The sequence below is a fragment of the Varanus komodoensis genome, unplaced genomic scaffold (genome assembly GCF_004798865.1).
Source record: "Varanus komodoensis strain SLA01 unplaced genomic scaffold, ASM479886v1 scaffold15, whole genome shotgun sequence".
NCBI classification, from domain to species: domain Eukaryota; kingdom Metazoa; phylum Chordata; class Lepidosauria; order Squamata; family Varanidae; genus Varanus; species Varanus komodoensis.
In genome coordinates, this window is record NW_025335440.1 from 22,095,897 (window position 1) to 22,120,643 (window position 24,747).

Sequence of the window (24,747 nt, forward strand, 5' to 3'; positions counted from 1 at the left end):
CGGGAAGTGTTGCGACCTCCTTCATTGGAAAAGAGTTCAAATAATTAAAGAGGTTCTCTAGAAGAAAATGTCTGTACAACACCATTTAAGGGAAATTAAAATGGCATGTGGATATTTATGTACTTATTTCAGCTTTATGCCACCTAATGAAATAGAAAATTTAGGCAAACAATTTATCTGAAACACCTGGATTTAGTGATTGTAGGAAAGCGTCTCCTGCAGCCCTTCCCAGCCTGGTGCCTTTTGAATGTTTTTGAGTTCAATTGAGATCAAGACAGCAAGGCTAATGATCAGGAATGCTGGGACTGCTAGTCAAAAAAACTGGAAAGCCCAAGGCCAGGGAAGTCTGTTCTAATATCATAATTGATTGAACTGGAAGTTTTACCTGGGTTTAATCATTGCCTAGATGCAGTGCCGGAACTCACGTCTTGGGGTTACACTTTTACACAATGGTCGCAGCCGGTAGTAAGCACTCAGCGCGTGACCACATGACGAATCCCAAGCCGAGCAGCATCCCAAGCTGAGCGGAGCCCTCACAATCAGCGCCGACACACAAGCAGCCTGCAGGCACTATGTTAATGATTTTTGCCGCCGACCTGCTACGCCCAACTGGGCGATTCACAATCACTTGGAAAAATCCGTCAAAAAAAGGTGCCAGAACACCGTTCCAGTGCGTTCTATGACAAAAAAAGCCCTGCCTAGATGTGTGTTTGAAAGTGCAATGCTTGCATACAGATATGAACACGCCACAGTTTGCCTCTATCCAACCCTTTTCCCAGGTCCTGCTATTTCAGGGCAGAGCTAGAAAGGGAAGTGGGAGATCCGTATCAAATCTGCCCATGCCTTGGTTCAGAGTCTCACTGATTAGCAGCACCCCATGGCTGCTCTGAAGATAAGGAAGCCAACACCAGCGCTGCACTCTGCCCATCTAACATACCCTCTGCAGAAAAAAAGGAATGTAGCTGCCATATGACTCAAGCTAATAACCCATGGGTGGTAACATGTGGCCCTCCAGATATTTCGGCTTACAACTTCCTTCAGTCCTAGTCCATATAGTCAATGGTGAGGGATAATGGGAGTTGTAGGCCAAAACACATGGAGTGCTGTCTATCTCAACAATAGCAGGCAGGGGGATCAGATTAAAGTAACCCTAGCCATGCGCTTACTGTTGGTTGAATTAAATTTGTTACTGGTTTATTATTATGCATTTTAAATGCTTTAATCTTTACAAATTACTCAGAGGTCTTTGGTTATTGGACCATGCAGTAAAGGTAGTGAAATGAAATGTGGGTCTGCTAGTTAGTAAAAATGAGATGAGGTGGGAGAGACCGTAACCAAGGATCTCTCACATCGTGTCTGGCTTGGCCCTTGGATCTTTTAACGGGATTAGAGGTGCCACAGTTTGTGCCTGAGACTTTACATGCAGATTTCCCCACCGTTTTGTAGGAGTTGCAGAAGCTTTTGTGGTCTTCATTGCTCCTTAGCTCTTCCCATGGTTATGAACCTACAGCCACAGGTTGCAAACCCTTCCCTAAACTGAACGGTCCCGTGAACTGCTGGCTGGAAGCTGGAAAGAAACAGACAGCAGAAATACCAGCTGGAGTTTGGAAGGTGCCCAGCTGGTGAAACGCTTCATAATTCATCTCTGCCTGAGGTACTGTACAAGGACAGAGTGAGACGTGCAGTCACTTGCCATTTTTCATAAGTGCTATGATTTATCATCTACTTGTCAGGGAATAATTTGTGAGGTTGTTTAGCCATCATATGGGCTGGACTCATAGGGGAAAAAGCAACACCATTGCATTTCTAGTTCAAAATTATATCAATGATGTTGTTGCTCTCTATTAATCTTTTTCCTGCCAGTGTTCTGAAATGCCCTTAATTGCTTAGGAAGGGTGGAAAGGATATTTCACAGTTCCCATTGCTCAGAAGCTTTGCTGGTGTGAAGTCCAAATGCAGTCTAAAAGCCTAAATTTCCCAAGCTAGCGACTGTGATTGGTTTTCTCTAAGTATGACTAATCTGGATCCAACCCATCATTTATACACAGGGGAAATTGCAAGGAAGTGTTCTGCCAGCACTTGAACAGGCTCAGCATTCACTGGGATGCCTCAAGAGCTTCTCCACTTAGCCTTTCCCCGCATCCCTCAACTAAAAATCTGTTGTACGTTGGGGAAGCTTGGCTTCCTACATGCCCTGCGTGTCTGGATGGTGCAGTTTTGGCTGTATAAACAATAATGCTCAAAGAGTGCATTATTATAATGGAAAGAGAAAGAATGGGAGCTCAACTTTCATGGAAGAACAGAAAAGCACAATACCCAGACGTGAAGTGCACTGGGTTTATTCTAAGCATTATTTTCAATGCTATAAAAATCCAGAGCAGCTTTCTCCATCCCTATGGCACAAGCAATTCCAGAATTGTTCTAATAGCAAACGATAAAAAGATGAAATCTCATATCCTCAGCTGCACAGAACTTGGTTTTCAGTGCACATTTTAATCACTGCATGTATTATGTCCAGCTACACATTAGAATAACGGCTCCCATAGGCAGCACATGATTTCAGTGCAGGAGCCCATTTTTATGTACAGTTTCTTCCATCGTGTGCCATAGGTTCAACCTAACCCTACCTGGTGCATTCCCTAACCCTAATGTAGGGGTAATACATCACAGAAAGGGGCGATTCTGAAAAAGCCTTTCTTGAGTAGCCTTTTCTGCACAGCTCATCATTTCTGCCCATTCTAAACACATTCTTACCATCCAAATCATGCCAGGACACCTCGTGTTCCTAACCCTAACCCTACCCTGGTGCACACCCCTAACCCTAATACTGGGTGAAAGTTCAATTGAAAATAGGATGATTATGAAAAAGCCTTCCTTGAGTAGCTTTTTCTGCACAGCTCATCATTTCTGGCCATTCTGAACCCATCCCAACCATCCAAATCATGCTGGGACACCTCATTTTCCTATGCCTAGGAGGTCTGATACAGAGGGTTGTGGGGCCTTGCAATGAAAACCCCTCAATTCAAGCAAAGCCCAGGGAAAAGGACATTTTCCTACGGGCTGTTTCTGATACTACATTAGCCTTCTGTCTGCTCTTGGTGGTCAATATGGTTTTGTTTTCCTTTCTCTTTATTGTACTTGGCAGCTGGAGCGTTTTGAGAGAAAGGGGAGCAAACAGATGGCGAGTGTGTTGGAAACAGCCCTGAGTCACTGCTCTGCTAATGCTTCCATTTATATACTTCTCAGTCCCCCCCTTTTCCCTAGCCATGTCAAAGCAGCTGTAATGATTTCCTACCCATTTATTCTGAAGGGTGCTAATTAAGGCTGTGTGCATGCTTTAGATAATAGCACTGGAATTGGTTTAATTTGAGTCTGGGATCCAAACCTTTGCATCTGTCCCCCTCCCCTAAAACACATAAAAATCTCACTTAAATGTTTGAATCCCAGCAGCCCCAGCCAATGCAAGCTGCTTGCAAATAATTCTTGCTTTTAATATTTATAACTTTCAGCATCCTAAAGTTTTGTTGCAGCTCATGATCAATAGTGTATAACTAACATCACCGCATAAAACAGGAAGAACAATAACCTATGGTTGTGGCATTTGCATCTCCTGGACAGTTAAACATGGCATAAAGCGGGAGTAATATCTCATTTAATAACTTATCACCACTGCCCTGTAAGGTGACCTTTGGCTAAAAGAATTAGCCCAATATCATGCAGAGAGCTTTATGGTAGCACGCCAAGCCCAGCAATGACTTCAACTCTGTCTGAATGATACTGTTTTCTAGTCAAGTGCTGGGGGGCTCTTTCCACCCCTTGGCCCCTTATGTGAAGTTTTTCCCCATTTCAAAATGCCTCTCAAAGCTCTGTTACTAGCAGTACAAGTCTTGAACTAAAATATGTTGGTATTATTAATATTTTGACCATGCTCGGTCTGCTGTCCAGAAGCTAAGTGCTGATGGGCAGTAGCTGAAGCCCTGCTGACTTCTTATAGTTCTTTATCTTTAAACTAGACTTGAATTAGACAGCCTTTCAAATCTATGATATCTTTGAATAGAGAACTGCCCTTTCATGGTCTTTCAAATAGGTGACTGTCCTCTGAAAAATAGGGCAGATTAGGCCGGCTTCAGACAACAGGATGACCCTTGCACAAAAGTAGAATATGAATTGATTGTGGTTTGTCATTGTGCAGGTTGTTGGTGAAATGTGGATTTGCTATGCTAACAAATCATGGCTTGTTAACCACAAATAACAAGCCAGGAGTTCTCTTCATGCATTGTTTGTGGCTAACAAACCATGGTTTGCCAGAGCATCTGACTTCAGTGACAACCTACAACTGGGGAAGGAGTGTTTGCTGCTTTGAGTCAGACAGCAGAATGTCTTTCCCCTCCATTGGTTACAGCTGCACAATTCCTGTAGCAGGCTGCACAAACTGCATGGTGGACTGGGAAACTGGGAAACAGTTTGGTTGTTTCAGCAACGGGCAGGAGAACCAGCGATGCTCTGAAGTTTGCTTCAGTGCTCAGGTTATCTGACTCCTGTTCTCATTGTGATCCTTTTCCCCAATTTGTTCAAATGGGAAAAATGTGCTCTTTCTCTCCATTGAAGATGCAAAATGTGAAGATGCAAATGCTTAAACATGCATTTCTTAACTGTGCATTTTTCAAAAGTGTGCACTTTCTTCAAACATGAATTCCAGTTCAGGAATTAGCGAGGGTTTTCAGAAAAGATGTGTTCCAGTTGTGTGCATGCTCAAGATCAAAAACAGACATTTTCAAGTTTGATTAGAACAGAAATGAAATTCTTATACACCCCTGGTATCAGTCTTGCAAATAAACATTCAAGTGGGGTATAGGTCAAGTACGTGATTGATGGGGAGTGGCAAGGGTACAGGTCCATTCACCATCTGAACTATTCCAGCAACTCTAGGCACCTGTTGAAAGACACATCAGGGCAAGATAGCTGCAGACTCAGAAATGCTTTTTGGAATAGGAGTGGGAAGCAACCCGTGAATGACTGAAAACCTGTCTCTAATTTGAGAAATGACAAGATAATGAAAGAGCTAAACACCTGATATGTGGATAAGAGGATGTTCAAGGGGCTGTGGCATCAGAACGCCATTATTTTTGTGCTTCTCATATTTAATAGAGGCATACTTTATCATTGTTGATGCCAAAGCAATGACATGACATCAGTGACAGCTGGAATAAAACACTCTAGTCCTCATGACCTTTGCTGAAAGATGGCACGACAGATGTTCCTGGTTTTTATGATCTTTCAGGCCAATAATGAGAAAAAAAGGACAGGGAGAAGTCTGTAGAGACATGAGTACCACATTTTACACTTTTATTTGGGTCTGAGTGACACCACAGATAAAATACTTTAATCAAATACAAGAAGAACAGGTTGCCATGTAATTCTTTTCCCCAGATGCAACAAACAGAATGGAAAACAAAACCCTGCTGGTGTGATCCACATGAAAGCACCAAGAGATGATCTTCAACTGGCACATGGAAGTAATATCTACACTGCCTGTAATCAGCTTTATTAATTAGCAAAAGAATCACATGCAAGATACAACCCATACATATAAATCAGCATTGCAGTTGTCCTGGTACTGTCCCATCCACCTGTGGGTGAGAGTTGCAAACTAGCCATTTAATAGGTAAGGTATCCCACAAGCCACTTCTGCAAAACTTTCCGTTCACTTCAACAGAGGCTGCACTATCACCACCTGAACGGAGATTGCATAGCAGCAGCACTTGCTGGGCAGTATTCCTACGCCCTCATTGCCAGAGATGCTGTGCCTGCCCACCACCACCCTCTGATAGAAACTCAGAGCTGTTCCTCCCCCATTGAAGTGAGTGGGGGAAGCCCTTCTGTGCAGAAAGCTCCGAAGTACCCACTGGCCTCTGGGTAGGGATGGCAGTCGGAACAAGCTGCTTGATCTCATTGGCAGAGCAGGTAAGCTTTCCAATGCTTTAATGTCTATAATTAAACACTGATTATGGGACTCAGCTTCAGGTGGAAGGAACTGCGATCGGAAGCAGGTGAGCAACAGAGAAACTAGAATGGATGCAGTTCTTACAATATCAAGATTCAATATGCTACCACACAGATAAGGACATTGCGGTAATATATTGTACAAGCTTATACAACAATATATGTCGATTGGCAACACTGTACAGTTTTAAACCTAAAGTGCACAGCCCTCAGCCTGAGGTGACAAAAACCATACAACTGAGATAATTTAAAAGGCAAGACGATTACAGACACAGTTTTATCTCCTTGTTCCTAGGTTGCAATATTACAGTGAGCCAGGACCCAAAGTTAGGTATTTTTGATCAAATCATACAACATTACACTAGTTAAGTTCAAGTATTTGGAGAAACTGTAAAACAGTATTGCTTTACACACCCGAGTGGCCACGGTGGTTCTAGTTAAAGCTCAAGGCCAAATCTTAGCCAGGGTTGTAAGTAGAGACTGCTCCAGACTTGAAGCAGAGCCAAGACAGGTTTCCCATCATCCAGATTGTGGCCTAACTTGTCATTGAAATGCCTGGATGTTGGATCCAGGACTAATTCTAAAACCATTACTCCAATGGGCCTATGAAATCTGGATCCAGTTCTTGGTAGTTTTTCAGGATGCCTTAACAGTGGTCTGACATTAGCTAGGACACCTATAATGTTAATAGATTAGCATCCGTGTAACGCTTCCAAATGTTCAAAGTGCCGCAGTGTACTATGTAGCTTTCACAACAATCCTGTAAAGTTGGTTAGTATGATTATCCCCATATTCTGAAAAGGGGCTAAGTCAGAGAGACAGTGGCTTTGACCAAGGCCACCTAATAATCACAGGACAGAGACACATACGGAGAGAGAGAGAGAGAGAGAGTCAAAGCAGGGCCTTCCTGGTTTGGTGTCTCTTGGGTGTCTCCTGCTATACCTTCTCCGACCCTTCAGCAGGGTAGAAACAAAGGCTGGGGTGTTGGAGCTTGAATGTGGGGAACCAGGTCCAGATCTGAGCAGCTACAACACTTACTGGGTAGCTTTGGCATGCATTTCTTTTTAGGCCAAGCTGTGCACAGGGCTGCTGGGAGGCTATGGTGCCGTTCTGAGCCAATTTCTGCAAGGAAAAGTGGCAGCAGTGGAGAGGGTGTGGTAGCAGAGTGCAATGCTACTGAAGCCACTTACTTCTGAGTCAGGGCTGCTGCTAGGCTCAGCAGCACTGACCCGCATTGGAGTCCAGCAAGGACTCCTGGCTGGCCGCTAAGAGAAATGCTCCGGTGAATTGTGGTGCTATTCACGCACTCTCTCCTGCCACTTATGGAGGAATCGGCCCAGCAACAGGGTTCCTTAATCAGCAAGTTTTGTGGACTGAACTGCTTGGAAGCCTAAGACATTTCATGTTTTCTTCATCTGTAGCTTCCAAAGATGCTCACAGTTCAGACAACTGATCTGAAATGTGACTCTTTTTGGAGACGTCTCCCCATACAACCGTAAGTTTAGGCTTAGGTTGCTATGATTGTGCAGCTGCGTAGGTAGGCCACATGAGATAGCGTGAAGAATAGCAGCATTTTGAAATTTCACCATCATTGGCCTATTTTTGTTTGCTTGTTTGCTTGCTTGCTTGAGAGCTGTAGTAATCTCATGAGGTTTTGTAGTACTTAACTCTGGAGATGTAGAAAATAGAGTGACATGTAGAACAGAGAGATATTTCTTTTTAAGAACTGACATGGGCTTATGTCTCAAAATAAGCATTGTTAAATAGTTGATGCACCTCCTCTGAAGGAAAATAAAGGATCATTTCTATTGATTATTATTATTATTTATTAATTTGCCCCTGCAGTCTTTATAACCCATATAAAATAAAAAATCTATAGTTTACAAAATAGGATCTTTTTAATATATATATATTTATTTATATATTTCTTTTGTAAAATTATATGTATTTAAATACATCTGAAATGTTGCATGTAAATTAGAAATTCTGTTATAATAGAATAAGAAAAAAAGGCAAAATTTCATCATTTTAACACAAATTTTTGTTTTATGGTTTACATCCCCCCATTTTATTCTGTGACCATTTGGGGGCAAATCTGACACTCCTCTATGGCTACTTTTAACATAAACTACTGCATTTACTACCTGTACTAAAATTTGAAGGATGGGACTGTAAGCATATTTTTCTTTCTGATTATGTGAATGCAGGCTTTTGTATATTATCTTATCAGAAAAGGGGCATTCACAAACTCAAGGGGGAAAAGAAAGACTTATAAGAGCAGCAATGTTCTTGATTTTAAATTGTACTCTACTTTGACGCCACAATATAGAAATAGATTCACTTTGGAACAAACTACAAATACATTCACCACAGTTTGTGACAACTTAATTGTCTACCTAGAGACATTTCAGAGGGTCTGGCAGACCACGTGATTATAAATCTTGCCCAAGGCGCTCTATTTCCTCAATCAGAAAATCGATGTCTTGGTGAGCTGCTGCTGGGTTGGAGATAACCATGCGAAAGAAGTTGACCTTGTCTCCCAGGGGCTGATAGCTGACCATCGTGGTACCATATTCCATCATTCGGGCTTTAATTACCGGGGCCACCTTCACGGACACAGCATGAAAAACAAATCAATATCCTACGGCATCATCCCTTAGTTTATCCTCTGAGTCAAGCTAGATGGGCAGCTGGGGGGCACTCAGGAAGGGGCTCTGGGGAAAAGACCCAGGCACCATTCAAAGGGCTGGGCTCGATCCCCTGCGAACTTACCACATTTTGAAGCAGGTGAATGCACCTTGCCATCCACCTTGACAGCCCTACACAAGCCCATGGAGTCCATGTGGCTTCACCACAAGGGTCCCACAATTAGTCTAGAGCCTACAATTACCTGTACATCCATCCTTGTATGGGACTCCTGCTCCATAACCTCTAGTAGAACTCAACTGTGTCCTGCTGTTACAACATTCTGTGGTTCTGCCCATGCATGTCCCACCAGGGGTTGCTACTGGGGGAAAGGGGCATGTGGAAATGTGTTTTACCCATTGGAAATAAACTAGTAAAACAACTGGCCAGGGCCTCGCCTTCAGCAAGATGGATGCTGGAGATCAGCAAACAACAACCGATTTTAATTATCTTCTATTTCTTCTTCTTGCAGTTTCCTTACCTTTGAAAGTCGGTTCATTCTTTCTTCATTATCCTCCATATTCCGTAAACTGGGAGGCACATACCAGAAGCAAACATTCGTGTGCTGAGGCTAATGGGAGAACAATAACACCTCCTATTTTAAGAGCAGCTCAAGTGCAATAAATTTCATGCTGACCCCTTGCCCCAGCGTCACCCTTCCTATGACAGTGATCAATTGCTGCATGTTTGTTTTCGGTGGCACAATTATCACTGCTGTGATCAGTGCATGTGGTGATACACATCGCTCCCAGTATATGTTTCCTGAAGAAAGAGATGTCCAAATGGTATATACAAGTGTGCCAGAGGCACCACTGGGCATTGGCAGAGCAGTAATCATATTAATGTATACTTAATGCACCAGCCGTGCACATTGAAATAGACACTACATTACAGGCGAAAAGGGTAAATCATGGCTTGAGGGGGTGGCAGTCTGTGTTTTGATAGCAAAGTGTTTCTCAGACATTCTGAACCTTAGCCTTGCTGCTCAGTAACAGACTTAGCGGGGATGGGCCCTCTGAGTACAAGGAAGCTTGCTTCTGAATGAAAACACATAGGATTCCGCTATTGCGCCAACTTCCTGAGTCCTCTAAGAGAGCAGCAATAGTGTGTTAGAAACCAACAGAAATTATAGCAACCAGAGGCACAATCCTGTGCAAGCTTAGACAGAAGAAAAGCATGCAACTCACAGCATGTCCCAGTCAGCTGCCTAAACTGGCAAAGGATTGCTGTGCATGGGAAGGTTTGTTCATAGCTCAGTCAAACAGCAAAGCCAGGTCCAGGATTAGATCCCTGCTGCCTCGGGGATCCAATCCTAGACAAGGTCAGGGAGCAGGGAATGGGAATGATCTCCATTTTGGAGGTTGGAGGAACAAGGTCCACTGGAATAGACCTGCTTTCTTTAACATGGTGCCCCCAAACATTTTAGATTTTCAGCTTGGAATCCTGGGAGCTGTAGTCCAAAATATCTGGAAAGCCCAAAGTTGCAGAAGGCTGAAACAGACAGTTTGGGGCTAGATGAACAAGCAGTGTGATTTGGGATAAAGTGGTTTTCCATGTTCCAGGAGGGGTGCATTTTTCCAGCAGGTTCTTAAATTACTTTGGAAATGAAGGGATCCCTCAGAAAAGGAAGGGGGAAGTGCTCTTGCTTCCTTTTCCCAGCTTTGAGGTTTGCAAGGCAGGAGGTCTGACTGACAGCAATGGTGCATGCATCTTCTAGTACTGGTATAGGCCTTAGCTGGGATCTTTGCACCAATCTTGCGACCTATTCAGGAATCACTATGGGAATCAGCTCTCACACTGATTTCTCCTAGCACTGATGGGAAGAAAAATTCACTTATAAACAATCCCTTGGTATCACTTTCTAATTTTCCAGCACAGTCTAGACTTCTTTATGAATTAATTGATGACTATTAGCATATTGAGGGAATGTCTCTAACAGAACAATTCTATGCATGTTGATCTGGAATTATATTGTTCCTTGTTCAGTGATTTTTTCCAAATAAGTGTGCAGAGGATTGGTGCCAAAGGTCCCTCCAGCTGTTCAAAGTGAAGACATACCTTTCCATCAAACACCATTTCAAAGCCTTCTCTGTTCTTTATTTTGTTATATAGGTATTCTGCAAGTTCCAAGCATTTGTCAATATGTGCTTCAAATCCTATAGTGCCCTTTGGAACAAAGGAGGAAAAGACGCAATGAAGTGCACTAAAACAAAGACACAGTATCTGAAAACAATAATTTCTACTGAAATTATACTAATTCTTCCATAATTTGCACTTTTGCATATAACATAGCACCCACACATTTCATGCAAATATGAACCCTCTTTTGTCCTCTTTTTGACACTGTTTATATGGTCATTCCAGTTTTGACCCTCTGAACAGAATGTAGCTGACCAGCTCTGTTATTGTGGGCCACCAGGAATTAGATAATCCCCTGCCTGGCTAGTAGCAATCCCATTCCACTGGCCAAGCCAACATATTATGGGGCTTTTGGTAGGTCTCCATAGGTCCATATGGTGGAGTGCATTAGACTTAACAGGTGACAAGTTATGCACACCCGACTTAAAGGCAACCTTTCCAAAGGACTCCAATATCAAGAAGACATCAAGTTAATGGTGAGGGCATACAACAAATACTACCAGAAACATAGGTTTATGGAAGCCATTTTAGCAAATGAATTGATTCATTTTTAAGGAAATCTTGGTAAAGAAATTTGAAATCATTAAGGAGGAATCCTTTTTTTTTGGCAACATTTGCAAACTACAAATAAACCTATCCCTTTAGATTCCCTGCAGATATGCCCTAGAAAAGACCAGATTTTGAATTAGTTTCCCACAACAACAATACGCCACTCCTAGTTGCTGCACAGCATGGAAACAAATATTCTAGTCATGGTTTTACCATGTCTAGTTTTGATAATTCCTACAACGAAACCCTTGATCTTTCTCAAAAGCTGTTAGCTTGATTACATGGAAGCCTAATTGCGATGTGGTCAATTCATCTGACCCTGAGGGGTGGATGGGGCTCTCAGTGACACTTGGTTTCTGGTGGCTGGAATGGGAGCTGACATGTCTTCCTCTGTTCACTCTCAGGGCTGTGCCTCCGTGTGTTTCTGAGGTAGAAATCCTGTGTCAGAGAGGACTGTGGCTGGCCCTTGACTGCGGAGCAGCAGTTACCTAGCAACAGACATGCAGCTCTCCTTTGTTGGAGGCCTCGCATGAAGCATGGGGAACTAAAGAACTAAAACCTGGGTGGTAGCAGGATGCATTTGTGTGTGGTGGAGGTATCGTGGGAAATGGGTAGCAGAGACTTTGAACAGGAGTGCAAGGCATGGCCATCTATTTCAAGGGCTTCCAGAGGACTGTCTCCTATTTTGAAGATATCCTCTACAACCTGGTTCTCATGATTTAATGACACACCATGAGCTGTGAGCCATGGCTGGCCGTTGTGTCATCTGAACCCAGCCAGAATTACCGATGGTGGCTATGGGTTTTTGCAAACAAGCCACCTCAACAACCCTTGTTCTAGTGTTTATTCTACCCAGGATGGATTGTTGTGTCATCTGATCCAGTGGTGAATGAGGTGGGTGGCAAGATTGGCAAGTGTTTTCCCAGCCTGACCTGGGCACTGCCAGTGGAAACTGGTCCACAAGTGCCCAAGTGGTACTTTGGGGTGATTCACTGTCCTCCGCATTATGACTGAGAGCTGTTTTTGGCTTCCCGTGGCTTTTCCTCCCTTTATCCTCTATGCACTGGCCCACTTTTTTTGAATCACAAAATCCAGCGATCCCTGTTTTGACAGCACTTCAAAATATGCAAGCAGAACCTTGGAGGAGCTGTCTGCAGTTGCAAACTTTTTTAAAAAATGGGGAAGCCCCCTGATATGCACAAATATTCTCTCTATTTTAAGATATTCTCTCTATTTGGACTTGCACAGCTGCAGAAGTTCACACTTACAGAGGTCCAAAAGCCTAACTGGACGCCACTCCCCTTTTAAAAGGAGCTGAAGTTTGACACCGAGCTGTGAAGATTATTGGGAACAAGTGGGAAAGTGAGACCTCCTTAAGACAGTGTATTTCCCCTTCCTGCTCCAAATAAAGATTTCGCCACAAAGGGGAAGTGAATCCCACCAACTCTCATTTCATGAACAAAGAACACTAGTTCTTTGGTTTGGCTTGACAGCTTACATTTTGACAATTGCCAGTCCAAAACAAAGATGGGGAAGAGCATTTGGCGCCTCCCCGGAACACTGTCTTCCTGAATGTGGCCAGCAGGTACCTCCACGGATATCGTCCAGGTGATGCTGCCCATTTTGGGGTTTGCAACCACAGATGGTCCCTTCAAGTTTCCACTTGGACACTTTCAGGGAGCTGTCCGTAGTGGTCAAAATGGGCATTGTGAAAGCTGACTATCAGACTTCCTATTAGAGCAATACTATAATGAACCCAATAATCTAGGAAGGCTGTGGGCTCTTCCACACTCATGGCATTCAGGATACAGATATAGACAGCTGTCCCAGAGGAATAGTTTAACTTGGAGTCCTGCACTGAGCAGGGGGTTGGACCCAAAGGCCCTCTGACTGCTTCCAACTCTACTGTTCTATGAAACAAGGAAACCAGTTTTCGTGATCTCCAAAAAGAAAAGATGAAAGTGAAAAAAGGCACAGTGAGCCAAAAAAATAAATAAAAAGGCTCCCAAATGCAGTGAAGAGATGACTTGGTCTTACTATTTATTTATTTAGGATATTTGTATGCTGTCCTTTGCAAAAGCCTCAGGACGGCTTACACAAATAAAATACAAATATCTAACATAATGTAAATAAATTAACAACTCACTCTGGCTGCAGTTAAAATATGATGATAACATTCAATATTAAAACTTATTAAAATATTGATTAAATAAAAAGGACTTAACCTGGTGCCAAAAAACATATAACGATGGCGCCAGGCAGACTTCTCTGGGGAGCACATTCCATAGACAGGGCACCACCGCAGAGAAGGCCCTCCTCCGGGTACTCACCCTCCTAATATCTTTCCCAGAGGGTTCCCAGAGGAAGCTTCTGCTGCTGATCTCAGGGGGTAGGAGGGCAAATAGGGAAGAAGGCGTTCCTTTAGGTATCCTGGTCCCAAGCCGTTTAGGGCTTTATAGGTAATAACTAGCACCTTGAATTGAGCCCGGACTTCGATGGGAAGCCAGTGGAGCTGATAGAGGACTGGGGTTATATGAGAACAATGCCCAGTCCCCGACAGCATCCTGGCAGCTCTGTTTTGCACCATCTGACGTATCCGGACTGTCTTCAAGGGCAGCTCCACGTAAAGCACGTTACAGAAATCCATCTGGGAAGTAACCAATGCGTGTGTTACTGTGGCTAGGCAATCTTCCTCCAGGTAGGGACGCAGCTGATGGATTAGCCAAAGTTGAAGAAAAGCGCTCCTCGCCACCACTGTCACTTGAGCTTCCAAGGACAGCTCCGGGTCAAGGAGTACTCCCAAGCTGCGGATGCTGTCCTTTAGAGGGAGTGCAACCCCATCCAGGGTAAGGCCCAAGTCACCTACCCAGGAGCTCGAACCACCCACAAACAGGACCTCTGTCTTGTCTAGATTGAGCTTCAGTTTATTGGCCCTCATCCAGCCCATTACCTCAGCCAGGCACCAGTTCAGCACAGCCACTGCTTCACCTGGATTGGTGAAAAATGAGAGTAGAGCTGGGTATCATCAGCCTACTGATGATTCCGCAGCCCACACCTCCTGATGACCTCTCCCAGCGGTTTCATGTAGATGTTGAATAGCAAGGGGGACAAAATGGAACTCCATGGCATAACTGCCATAACTGCCATAACTGCCATGGCGCAGAGCCATAGTCCCCCAGTACCACCTTCTGAAATTGGCCATTGAGATAGGAGCGGAACCACCGCCACGTGGTGCCTACAACTCCCAATCCCGCAAGCCTATCCAGAAGGATACCATGGTCAATGGTATCAAAAGCCGCTGAGAGGTCCAGGAGAAACAACAGGGATGCACTCCCCCTGTCTCTCTCCCTGCACAGGTCATCATACAGGGCAACCAAGGCTGATTCAGTACTGTATGCAGGTCTGAAGCCAGACTGAAATGGGTCCAGATAATCAGTCTCATCCAAGAGTGCTCGGAGTTGTCCCGCCACCACCCGTTCCAACACCTTGCCCAAAAACGAGATGTTGGCCACTGGTTTATAATTGGCGGCCATCTTTGGATCCAGAGACGCCTTCTTTAGGACAGGCCTGATTACTGCCTCCTTTAAAGGAGTGGGCACTTGGCCATCCCTCAGAGAGGCGTTAATAACCTCCAGGATCCAGGAACCAATCCCGTGTTTGGCTTTGGTCAGCAGCCACGAAGGGCAAGGGTTGAGTAAGCAGGTGGTAGGACGTACTTGTCCAAGCACCTTGTCCACATCATCGGGCCGCAGTAACTGAAGTTCAGCCATTAATATCTGACCAGACGGAGTCATACTAGGGTGTCTCCTGCTTGGAGGACCAAGGGGAGAGGGGTAAAACCACCCATGATAAGTCTGATGTTCTGTTAGGCGTGCTGTTTGTTGTTCACAGAAGAACCAATCCACCCTGATTGCCAGGCTGGGTTGTTGTGATGTTCGCACCTGCCTTAGTTGGATAGCTGTCCTGTCTATGTTCAGTTTGAAGATGAGGAGCTGCCAGATCTGGGCCTTGAATTTGCCCACAATCTCACAGCAGACTGTGGAGGCACACGGGTCATGTGGCCACACCTCATATGGGTTTTTCACACTTGTGAGATGTATTATATTTCTATTTAAATTTAATAATCATTTCCAGATTTGCATCCATACATATAAATTTACAAATGCAAATTTTATGCAAACAGTGTCCTCTTTTATCTTTCCTTTTTTTTTTTTGTGGGAGAGGGGATGGATACCCTCTTATTTGAAAATATGTAAGTGGCCATCCCGGGGAGTGCTGGTCACTTTTTTCCAAACCAAATTGAAATGAGAGCCCCACAGCCTGCTTCAAATTGCCCCCTACCTTGATTATCTTTATATCCCTGGAAAGGTCAGTTACACTTTTCCCTGATATAAACCAGCCTCCAGGAGGTATCCCAGGAGCTCATCAGGACAGTTCCCCATCCTTGTCCTGCTGGCTCCTGCTCTCCAAAGTAAATTCTCTTGCTCCTTCTCCCAGCATTTAAAAGTGGGAAGGAGGAGGAGGATGGAGTGGCAGGTTTTATTAATTGAGACTGTGAAGCCTATAGTCAGCAAACCAAAACACCTGGGCTTATCTACTGTTCTTTCAAACAGAATTTTTACAAGTCAAAGAGAGAACTCATTTGTGACCATTGCTCTTAAAGCATATGGCACGGATGCATGCTCACCTTTGCCCTCCACATCAGCCATAGCTTGAAGACATCAACATGGCGCCCACATTGCAAGGCCTTGTCTCCAGTGTCATATGACAGGTCATAGTGCTTGTCTTGTTGAAAGAGGTAGGAAGCATGCATTTGATTGCAGCTTTGCATCAGCCCCTTTAAAAACAAAAGAGGGGAGGGGAGGGGAGGAGGGGAGGGGGGAGAGACAGGCATATCCTGAAGGATGCATGGTTTTCATGCCTTCAAGCAAAAGCTTCCTAGGCAACCCTTCCTAAAGGGTTGCAAGAAATAACTGATGCGTTTTTTTGATGGCTGCAACAGCTGTGACATGGAAAGGATGCAGGTTCTAGGCTATTTTCCCCTCCATCTCCTACCATTCGTCATCCATTTCCTGGCAGTTGTTGTAAACATGGCTATTCCTAGTAACTAACAATGTCTACTAGAATTTATTAGAACAGGCAGCCTCATTTCAGCTGCTTTCTTCATTCAGAGAATGCTAAGATAGTCTTCTGAGGAAGCACATACAGTTTCCATGGAACCCGAGTGCTACAAAATGCTTCATTCATGCAGAATCCTGATCAAAAGCCTGCTGAGCTTCACTGTTGCCCCACACAAAAAACCTACAAGCTAAAACACACTCAACAATCATCTGAGGCCACACATTTTTATTGGTGGACAAGTTATTGGAGGGTAAGGCCGACCACATGCCCTTTGGATCTCTGTCCATCCCAGCACATAAAAGGTACCCAAGGGGTGAGTTGCATAGTGGAGACTTTAATGAAACCTTCCAAGCACATCATGCTTCTGTAAAGGAGGCCATGGTAAGATCTGACCTGAAGACGTCCTCACTGACTCTTAGAAGCCTCGATAATGATCAGTGAGTTTTGACTTTCCTTTGTTTTGAGCAAGTGGTAGCCTTGATACATCAGGTTTGTTCTGCTTTGTGTTTTTGTTTTTAATAAAACTGGATCCTCTTCCTGTTTGGGTCCTGGCTTGATTACATCCAGAGCTAGATGGAGCACCTGCATCCCTGCTGGAACTCCCAGCAGTGAACATCATTGTGTCCCTCTGGGATACTTGTCCCTTATGGGACTTCGAGGTATTGTGTTCCAGTGGCTCCAGTCCTAGCTGACTAAGCATTCCCAGAAAGCGATGCTGGCTGCTTTTGCTCATTTCCTTATTTCATTAGTCACTTTGAGCACTACTCTGGGAAGGGAAAAATAAATCAGGGGTAGGCAACCTGCAGCCTCAGCCTAATTTCGTGTAGCCATTGGCCTGATTTCAAAAGCCCTCTCCATGCCCTCAGAACTCTAGCAAGAGTGAACTGCCCCTTCCCTGGCTGCCCACTGAGCTGGAAATAAAAGAAAAATGAAAGAGGAGCTGAATTTTCAGGTGCTATCAGAAGAATGGCAAGGAGGTTATTGAGATCCAACAGATAGTGTAGCAAAGTTTCCCAGCGGCCAAAAGCATGCCAACGTCTCTTAAGAAGAGCAGCCAGAGATAATGGCCTTGAAGTTGCTTCTGCAATTATTCCATAGATAAGCCTTGCCTTTGCTGTGAGAACAAAGCTGTTTACCTTACAAATCAGCTTTGTTCCCAGGAAGTGGGAGGAGCCCGGGTGCATCTGACAATAATGGGAGAGAGCAGCCTTATAAAGTCCACAGCAAGAGGCATGACTCTTGTTCTCTGCCTGGGAGAGGTGCTGATGCATCATTTTCTCAGACAAGCTCTGGAGGCCAAAAGAGCACACCTGGCCTGTTCAGAGAACTAACAGGCTAGAGAAGGGAGAATCCTTGAAGCTAAAGTGTGGTGATTGGGCTGGACCAGCCCTCATGTTCAGTTCAGGCAGCTGAAAGAGAAAGGAGGGCAGCAGAAAGCAAAAAAGGAGTGACTTATCCATTTTTGGCTTGGGTCTTGTCCACTGCCTGCTGACTTGCAGCCTTAATGGGATATCCATAAGAAAATACAACCCTTGACATTAAAAAATGAGCTGAGATATATAGATCTGGAGAGATTGGTTGGAGAAAGAAAACTGTTTTTCAGAAAAGTTTGTCCACTATTCCTGATATTCTCACTGGTGAATATCCAATAAACTGCTGAGGAACATGAAGGAACAAAATAAAATAAAATAAAATAAAATAAAATAAAATTCCAGCTCCTCTATGAAAGTGGCTGCAGGTTTTGGGGGTTTTTTTGGGGAGGGGGTTCTGATGCAATCTTCACCACATTTTCTATCATGATTAAAAATACCGAGCACGTTAAAAGGCAAAGGTGCAGAGAGAGTAGAGATGCAAACCCTTGGAGACATACCTCTTCTCGAACAAGCAGGGCAGAACATTGCAGTGGGACCCCCATCATCTTGTGTGGATTCCATGTCACAGAATTGGCCCTAGAATAACAACCAAACTTTGAAGGGAGACATTCTTAGAACATTTAGGTTTGATTTTCTTTAAAAAACAAAGAGTTGGTATGGCTGTTTGAGTTTTTCTTCATCATGCAATATTTTTACAGAGCTTTGGAATTTGCAAGTGATATTTTGTTTGGTTTTAGGGTGGGTGAATTAGGAGGGAAGATGATACTTCTACCTTTTTGATGAAAAAGTCATTTACCTGCCAGATATTCTACTGGAAATACTGTAAATGTGGAATATTATTTTAAAATATCTGAAACTGTTGAAATGCTATGTTCAGTTAGCACTGAGTACTGAAAACGAGGCACATTGAAGACCACCAGTGCAAACATTGGGTGCTGAGGAGCATGCCCAGAGAGCGCTAATTTTCTGCAATGGATGTGCAGTTTCAGCATCTGAGACATGCATGCTAAGCAGCCGTGTTAATGGCTGCCAGTCCACACCACTGAAAGGAACCCAAGCAGAACCAGCGCAATCTGTTCAGCCCAGATGGGTGGATTTCCATGGAAACTGCATGGACTGCATGCTTTCCTGAGCGAAATTCAGACTGTACCCTCCTTCCACCGAAATATGGATTTGCCCCTTTCCTGCACTCTGTCATTACATTTTGAATATATTACCTGGAATGTAAAACACAATGTAGCTCCTAGCTTTTGTGACAAAGGATGATCAGAAAAAGGCCTTGGTAAATCAGATGAAATGAAAGGCACTGTGCTAGGCTCGTTATGCGATGTAAAGATCTAGTTCATCATTTCCGATAGTAATCAGAGCTTGAAAAATAGTTTCCAGTGCTGCATTCGGCAAGAGCACATGGATTGATTTTAATCTGTAGGAGTTTGGGGGCAATCGCTGCAGTACTGAGCAGTATCTAATCATATTCCCATCAGCCTACCTTTCAACACCATTCAATTTCCATTTATGCTTTCTTGACATCAACAGCCCACCGCCCCACGCTCCCTGGAAAAGAAGACAATTAATATGAGTTGTGCTCATGGATATTGAATTCGGGGACCCAGTTCCAAAGGTGCAAGTCTGTTGGGGCCTGCTCTTTGTGCAGTTGATGACAGAGCTAAAAATGCGGAGATGAAACCACAGAATATGGATATTGATGAGCAGCGGGGATCTAGTTGTGAGTTTGGCATTTATCGCCACAAGACGTGATGATGGCACAAGGTTAGGTGGCTTAGCAAAAGAGGAAGATCATATTTCCTTCGATGCAAGGAACTGCCATCACTCACTTTGTAAACCACTTGTGCAGATCTAATAAATAAATAAGACAGATTTGTGGAAGATGGGTCTACTGTCCACACTGGTATCCATGAGAACCAAATGAAACCTCCATATCCAGAGGCAATATATCTTTGAATATCAATTATTGGGGATGAATAATTCTGCAATAAAGCTAGGTAACTTTAGACCCTGGATTTAATGATCTAATGGGATTCACCTTTTAGATAGCTATGTCCATTACTCCAGCTGTGAATCAACTAATACTTCCTTTCACTCCCCCCTCCCCACCATTCTGTACATCACAGTTGTCCATGCATTCTTGATAGGTTAGAGCAAAAGAAAAGACTGCTTGCAAAAAAAGAACCATTGTGCAGTTTTGCATTTAGCTCGCGCACTGCTCTCTTGCAGCAAACAGAAGGTGGGCCTTCGATGTGGTGGGACCCAACTTAAGGAATGATCTGCCCACCAGCCATTGGGAAGCACGAGCTGTATCCTACTTTAGGTGCCAATGAAAGGCCCATTGCTTTACTCAGGCCTTCCCTAAGTGAATGTGTTGTTTGGTAAGTTTGTCTGTAATTATGGTGGTGTTCTAATATACTTTATTTTTATTATATGTGTGTGCATGTGTGCATTTTATGTATTTTAATATATATTGTGAATTGTTAAGAAATATTTTAAATATATTTTAAATTGGTATATAAATCTGTTCAATAAATAAACAGAATCTATGAGGCTTTATTGCTAGATGATCTCATATTTGTAACCCAGCGCTTCTATCCTGTGCTAATTCTATACTTACATCCACGTGCATCCAGATCTTGTACTTCTTGCAGATATCTGCAATGGCTATCAGTGGATCGAATGCTCCATATACAGTAGTTCCTGCTGTGGCACTTACTAAGAATGGAACAAATCCCTATGGGAAAAGCAAGAAAATGTTCTAGTGGAGCTAATATACTTTAGATATGCAACCCAACAGCTCTGTATGCTAAACTTGTGGTACTATTCGAGGACAAGGTGAACAGACCAGAAGGCTGGAGTCCCCGGAGGAGGACGAGAGGAGAGAAGCGTTCTGTTGGGGCTTTGTTAAAATGGCAACAACTCAAAGAAAACGAGCCTTCCATTGCTTTCTGCCCCCCTTCCCCGTTCCAATTCCTCTCCTTTTCTCTCCCTTTCTGACTTGCAGGTGCAATGCTACTTCCTCCCTTCCCTGTCCTTTGAAAGAACAGAGCTTCAACATTTTTTCAGACCAAACTCACCAAAACACATCTTTATTCAGATGTGAAGGAAATCACATTGATTTCGATAGTGCTGACTTGTGAGAAAGTCAGCATGGGAACGGGGCTACTTTCACTTGTCACTGAGTGCGATGCTGATCTTGCAAGCTTCACCACATGGGGAGGTGCGAGGACAAGAGTAAGCAGCACAGCAGTTTCTGCTTCTCAGTGAGTGTTTGTGAGGCGGCAGGAAGAGCTGCCAATGATCCCCTTTTTAAAATAGTTGAAGCAACAAATTGACTAACTGAACAAAAACATAAAGAAATGAACCTTGGATGGGCCAAGTTCTACTCCGACTTGCCTAGTGACCTGGAGAGCAACACTGATTCCTCCTTCCCCTCACTTGTCCTTTGAAAAACTAAGTTTGCAACTGCTCTTCAAGGCTCCCCAGTTGTCTCCTTTGTTCTTGTGCCTCAAGGGACAACAACATGCATGAAATACACGTGTATTTAAAAGCAAAGCGCATTATGAGGAAGCCAGTGCAGGAGAGGGGCTGCGCTTGCTTGCTTTCAGCTGCAGGGAAGTAGTGGTGCTGGTCCTTCTGGTTTCACCCCATAGGGGGGCAGCAGCAAGCAGCCCCACAGCTCCCCCTCACCTCTCCCCTGCTCCTCCATGATTTTTTGTCAGGGGGCAGAAAGAGCCATGGGACACATGGGCATGGTGCCATGGACCAGGACTCCAAACATTTACCTGCAGGGTACCCTAATCCTTTGCGCTGTGAGGAGGTGAGTCCAGAGTTAAGGAACTGGCCCTGGAGAGGCATCACAAAGATTCCATTTCCCCAGACTCAGTTTCCAAAAGATATCCTGGGAGCTGGCTCTAGGGTTGGGACAAACCCTTTCAAAATCTGTCCCTCCCGCATCCACAGACATGCTCTCACACTTGGCTCAGTCCTGCGAAGGGAGGCAAGCCAAGAGGAAGCCTGTGAATGTTCATGGACCTCAGCTGCACAAGCAGCAGTGTTTCCTGTCAGGTACAGGCACTGCTCAAAGAGCGGTTGCAGGATGCAGAAGAAGGTTGGGGATGCCATGAGCAGGCATGCCAGGTACCATTCCCAGCAAGCAACCTTCCCTTCCTGGTGCAGCTGGCAGTGGCAGGACCAGGCACAGAAGAGGGGCACGGAAAGAAGAGGGGCACTGCTTCAACAGTGCAAGGGGCACACTTCCCAGCAACCGCTCCTGAAAATGCTAGCAGTTCTTGCTGGGTGCTCGGAAGCAGAGCTGCGGCAAAGCCGACCGAAGCCTGGGGAGCTGGGCACCGGGGATCTGCTGGATTCCCACCTCCAAACACATTCCTCACACATGCCTGGTTGGCTCTCCTACAACCAGATGCCTTCTTTCTTCACACTCTGTGGGCATTAGCCATGAACAAATTCACATCCCACAACTGGGGCAACTTGAGGCTGCTAAAATAAGCCAGTTCTCTTCGAGAGACAAAGCCTAAGTCAGTGTGGAAGGGGACCAGGTTCACCTAAAGGAAGCCAAGCTCCTACTTAAGGCTTAGTCTTGCTCTGCTCTTTGTTGGAGTAGCACACAGGCAATCCTGTCTGGCTTCTAGCCCCACTTAGAGTGCTGTCTGGTTCTGATCTATTCATGTCCAGTTCCCTGTGAATCCTGGACCACTCAGATCCCTGACAAGGATCTGGGCCTGGTAGAACCCTGCAACCCAAACTATAGCAGCACAAATCCCTGCCTACAAGTGAGGCTGTGGAACTGGAATGGTGCACCCTAAAAGGACAAACATCTCATCTGGGCTATAGTCCCGGTTCCAGAGTGGTCACCTGGAGGCTAAGCCGCCTTAGTGGCATGGAGTAGCTTTTTTCAAGCTGATTTATTCGTTATGGCTGTTCCCAGGCAGGAATACTCTGCTCATAGAGATCCATGCTCTGGTAATGGCCTACCTGGTTTATTGTAATTTTTTGTACATGGGGTTGCCCTCAAACACAGTCCAGATGTTGCAATTAGTGCAGAATGCAGTGGCCGGAATTCTAACTGGCAATCCAGAGGAAATTTTATTGCACCATTCTAAAAGAATGACATTAACTGCCCATTTACTTCTGAGACAATTCAAGGTGTTGCTGCTTACCTTTAAACCCTAAATGGCTTAGGACCCAAGTAACTGAAAATATATCCTTATTCTAACTTGTCTGTGCTTTGCATTTCTTAGAGAAGACGTTTCTCCAGATTCCTTTACCAAGGGATAGTTGTCAAGTATGAACAAAGGAGAGTGGCCTTCTCAGTGGTAGCAACCCTAAAATTTTAATTAATGCTGATGCTATGACCATCTAGATGCCAGGTTAACACTATTTAATTTTTAAGCTGTTGTATGTGTTAGTCTATTCTAGAATTGGCTTACTGTATGGCTCATGTTTCTTACAGGTCTTCAGAAAAGCTCTGAAGATTTATTAGTTTTGCTTTGGCTTGACTATGCAATAGTTTGACTGTGGCTTTCTATAGCATGAGAGGTTGTAGATTTCCCTGGTACTATTTGTTCTTTTCTGTATTTGTATTAAAGTGCGTTTCTATTGTACTTCAGTCACATAGATTTTTACTGTTTTTATCTTGTCCACTGCTCTGAGAGTGGACAAGGCACCCTAAAGGCACCCTAAAACTCACTTTGAATAAATAAAGACATTCAATTATCTCTTTACCCTTTCCGTTTGCCAAGTTATTGTAGTTACTCCCTGCAGGTGGCAGCAGATTGCCAAGACAATAAAAATGTTTTGTTTACACAGAGCTTTTCCTGACACATAACAACATTGCCATCTGGAAAGGCCATGTTTGCATTTCATTTCTGAACCCTGTTGAATGAGAAGCCTACATGGGCCGACGTCATTCTGTCGGCTTCAGTTGGATGATATAAGGGGCAGCCAAAGTCAGACTGTTTAGATTTAGAAGTGTGTCTACATAAAAGAAGCCTTCTATAAACAGTTCCCACAGAAAATGTTATAGTACTTTAAGTCTACTCTTCTCGATGGAAGGGTTTTCAAACAATATGTTTGGGGGCTGGTGTTAAGAAAAATCCAAACATAATTAAAACCCAGTGGGTTCGATCCAGATTTAGGCCTGTGCAATGAATCTGGTAGAACCAGAATTTCCAACCCCCTGCTCTGCATAGAAGTTGCTCCAGGCCCCTGAAAAATCATGCCTCCAGTCCAATCCAGTCCACCACATGGAAGGAGAATGTGATGATCTGTAGCACTGGGTGGGGAATACCAGACAAGGAGGGAGAGGCATCTTCTGCCCGCGGGACTCCTGGGTCAATGGCAGTCAGACCTTAGATCCAACCCATTGCTTGGTTTAGGGGTGCTGAATTACTTTCTGCCAAAGGGCTTAACTCTATTTTGGAGACATATGGGGGGCTGCTTGCCAGTGGTGGATGGGCCAAGAAAAAGGGGCAGGCCCAAAACACTAGCTCTTTTTAGCTGAAAACTTTACCACTAGTAATGAAGCCTGAGGTGGCATTAAGAAACACTGTCGCCATTTGGAATGGGGAAAACATTGTACAAAACACCAAATGGTTGGTGACTGGGGGGAAAGGAGAAGGGGCACATCCGTCCGGAAACTGATGAGTGCTGGACTGGGAACTGTGGATGGCCAAATTTGGTCGTTTGGACATTAAGTTCTGCACCAGCGCTTTGGTTTTGCCACAGACACCATCTCCTCCGTTTCAGACACACAATGCTATATATATTTTAAAAACCCTTCCTGTTTCTCCACTTCAGATGGTGAATGGGTGGACTGAACCCTTCATTAGGAATGCAAACCAGAAGT

At 44.3% G+C, this 24,747-nt stretch overlaps 1 protein-coding gene across 1 annotated transcript in view; it reads right to left on the reverse strand.

Annotated features, from left to right (window-relative positions):
• Positions 1-8,435: 8,435 nt before the first annotated feature.
• GAD2 (glutamate decarboxylase 2) overlaps positions 8,436-24,747 on the reverse strand; it is a 46,199-nt gene continuing 29,887 nt past the window's right edge. The window contains exons 10-16 of the mRNA XM_044424900.1: positions 20,497-20,613; positions 19,360-19,424; positions 18,368-18,446; positions 16,064-16,213; positions 10,747-10,854; positions 9,170-9,259; positions 8,436-8,609 (exon numbers count right to left, since the gene is read on the reverse strand). Of these exons, the coding sequence (XP_044280835.1) occupies positions 8,436-8,609; positions 9,170-9,259; positions 10,747-10,854; positions 16,064-16,213; positions 18,368-18,446; positions 19,360-19,424; positions 20,497-20,613 (783 nt within the window). The remainder of the gene's footprint in view (positions 8,610-9,169; positions 9,260-10,746; positions 10,855-16,063; positions 16,214-18,367; positions 18,447-19,359; positions 19,425-20,496; positions 20,614-24,747) is intronic.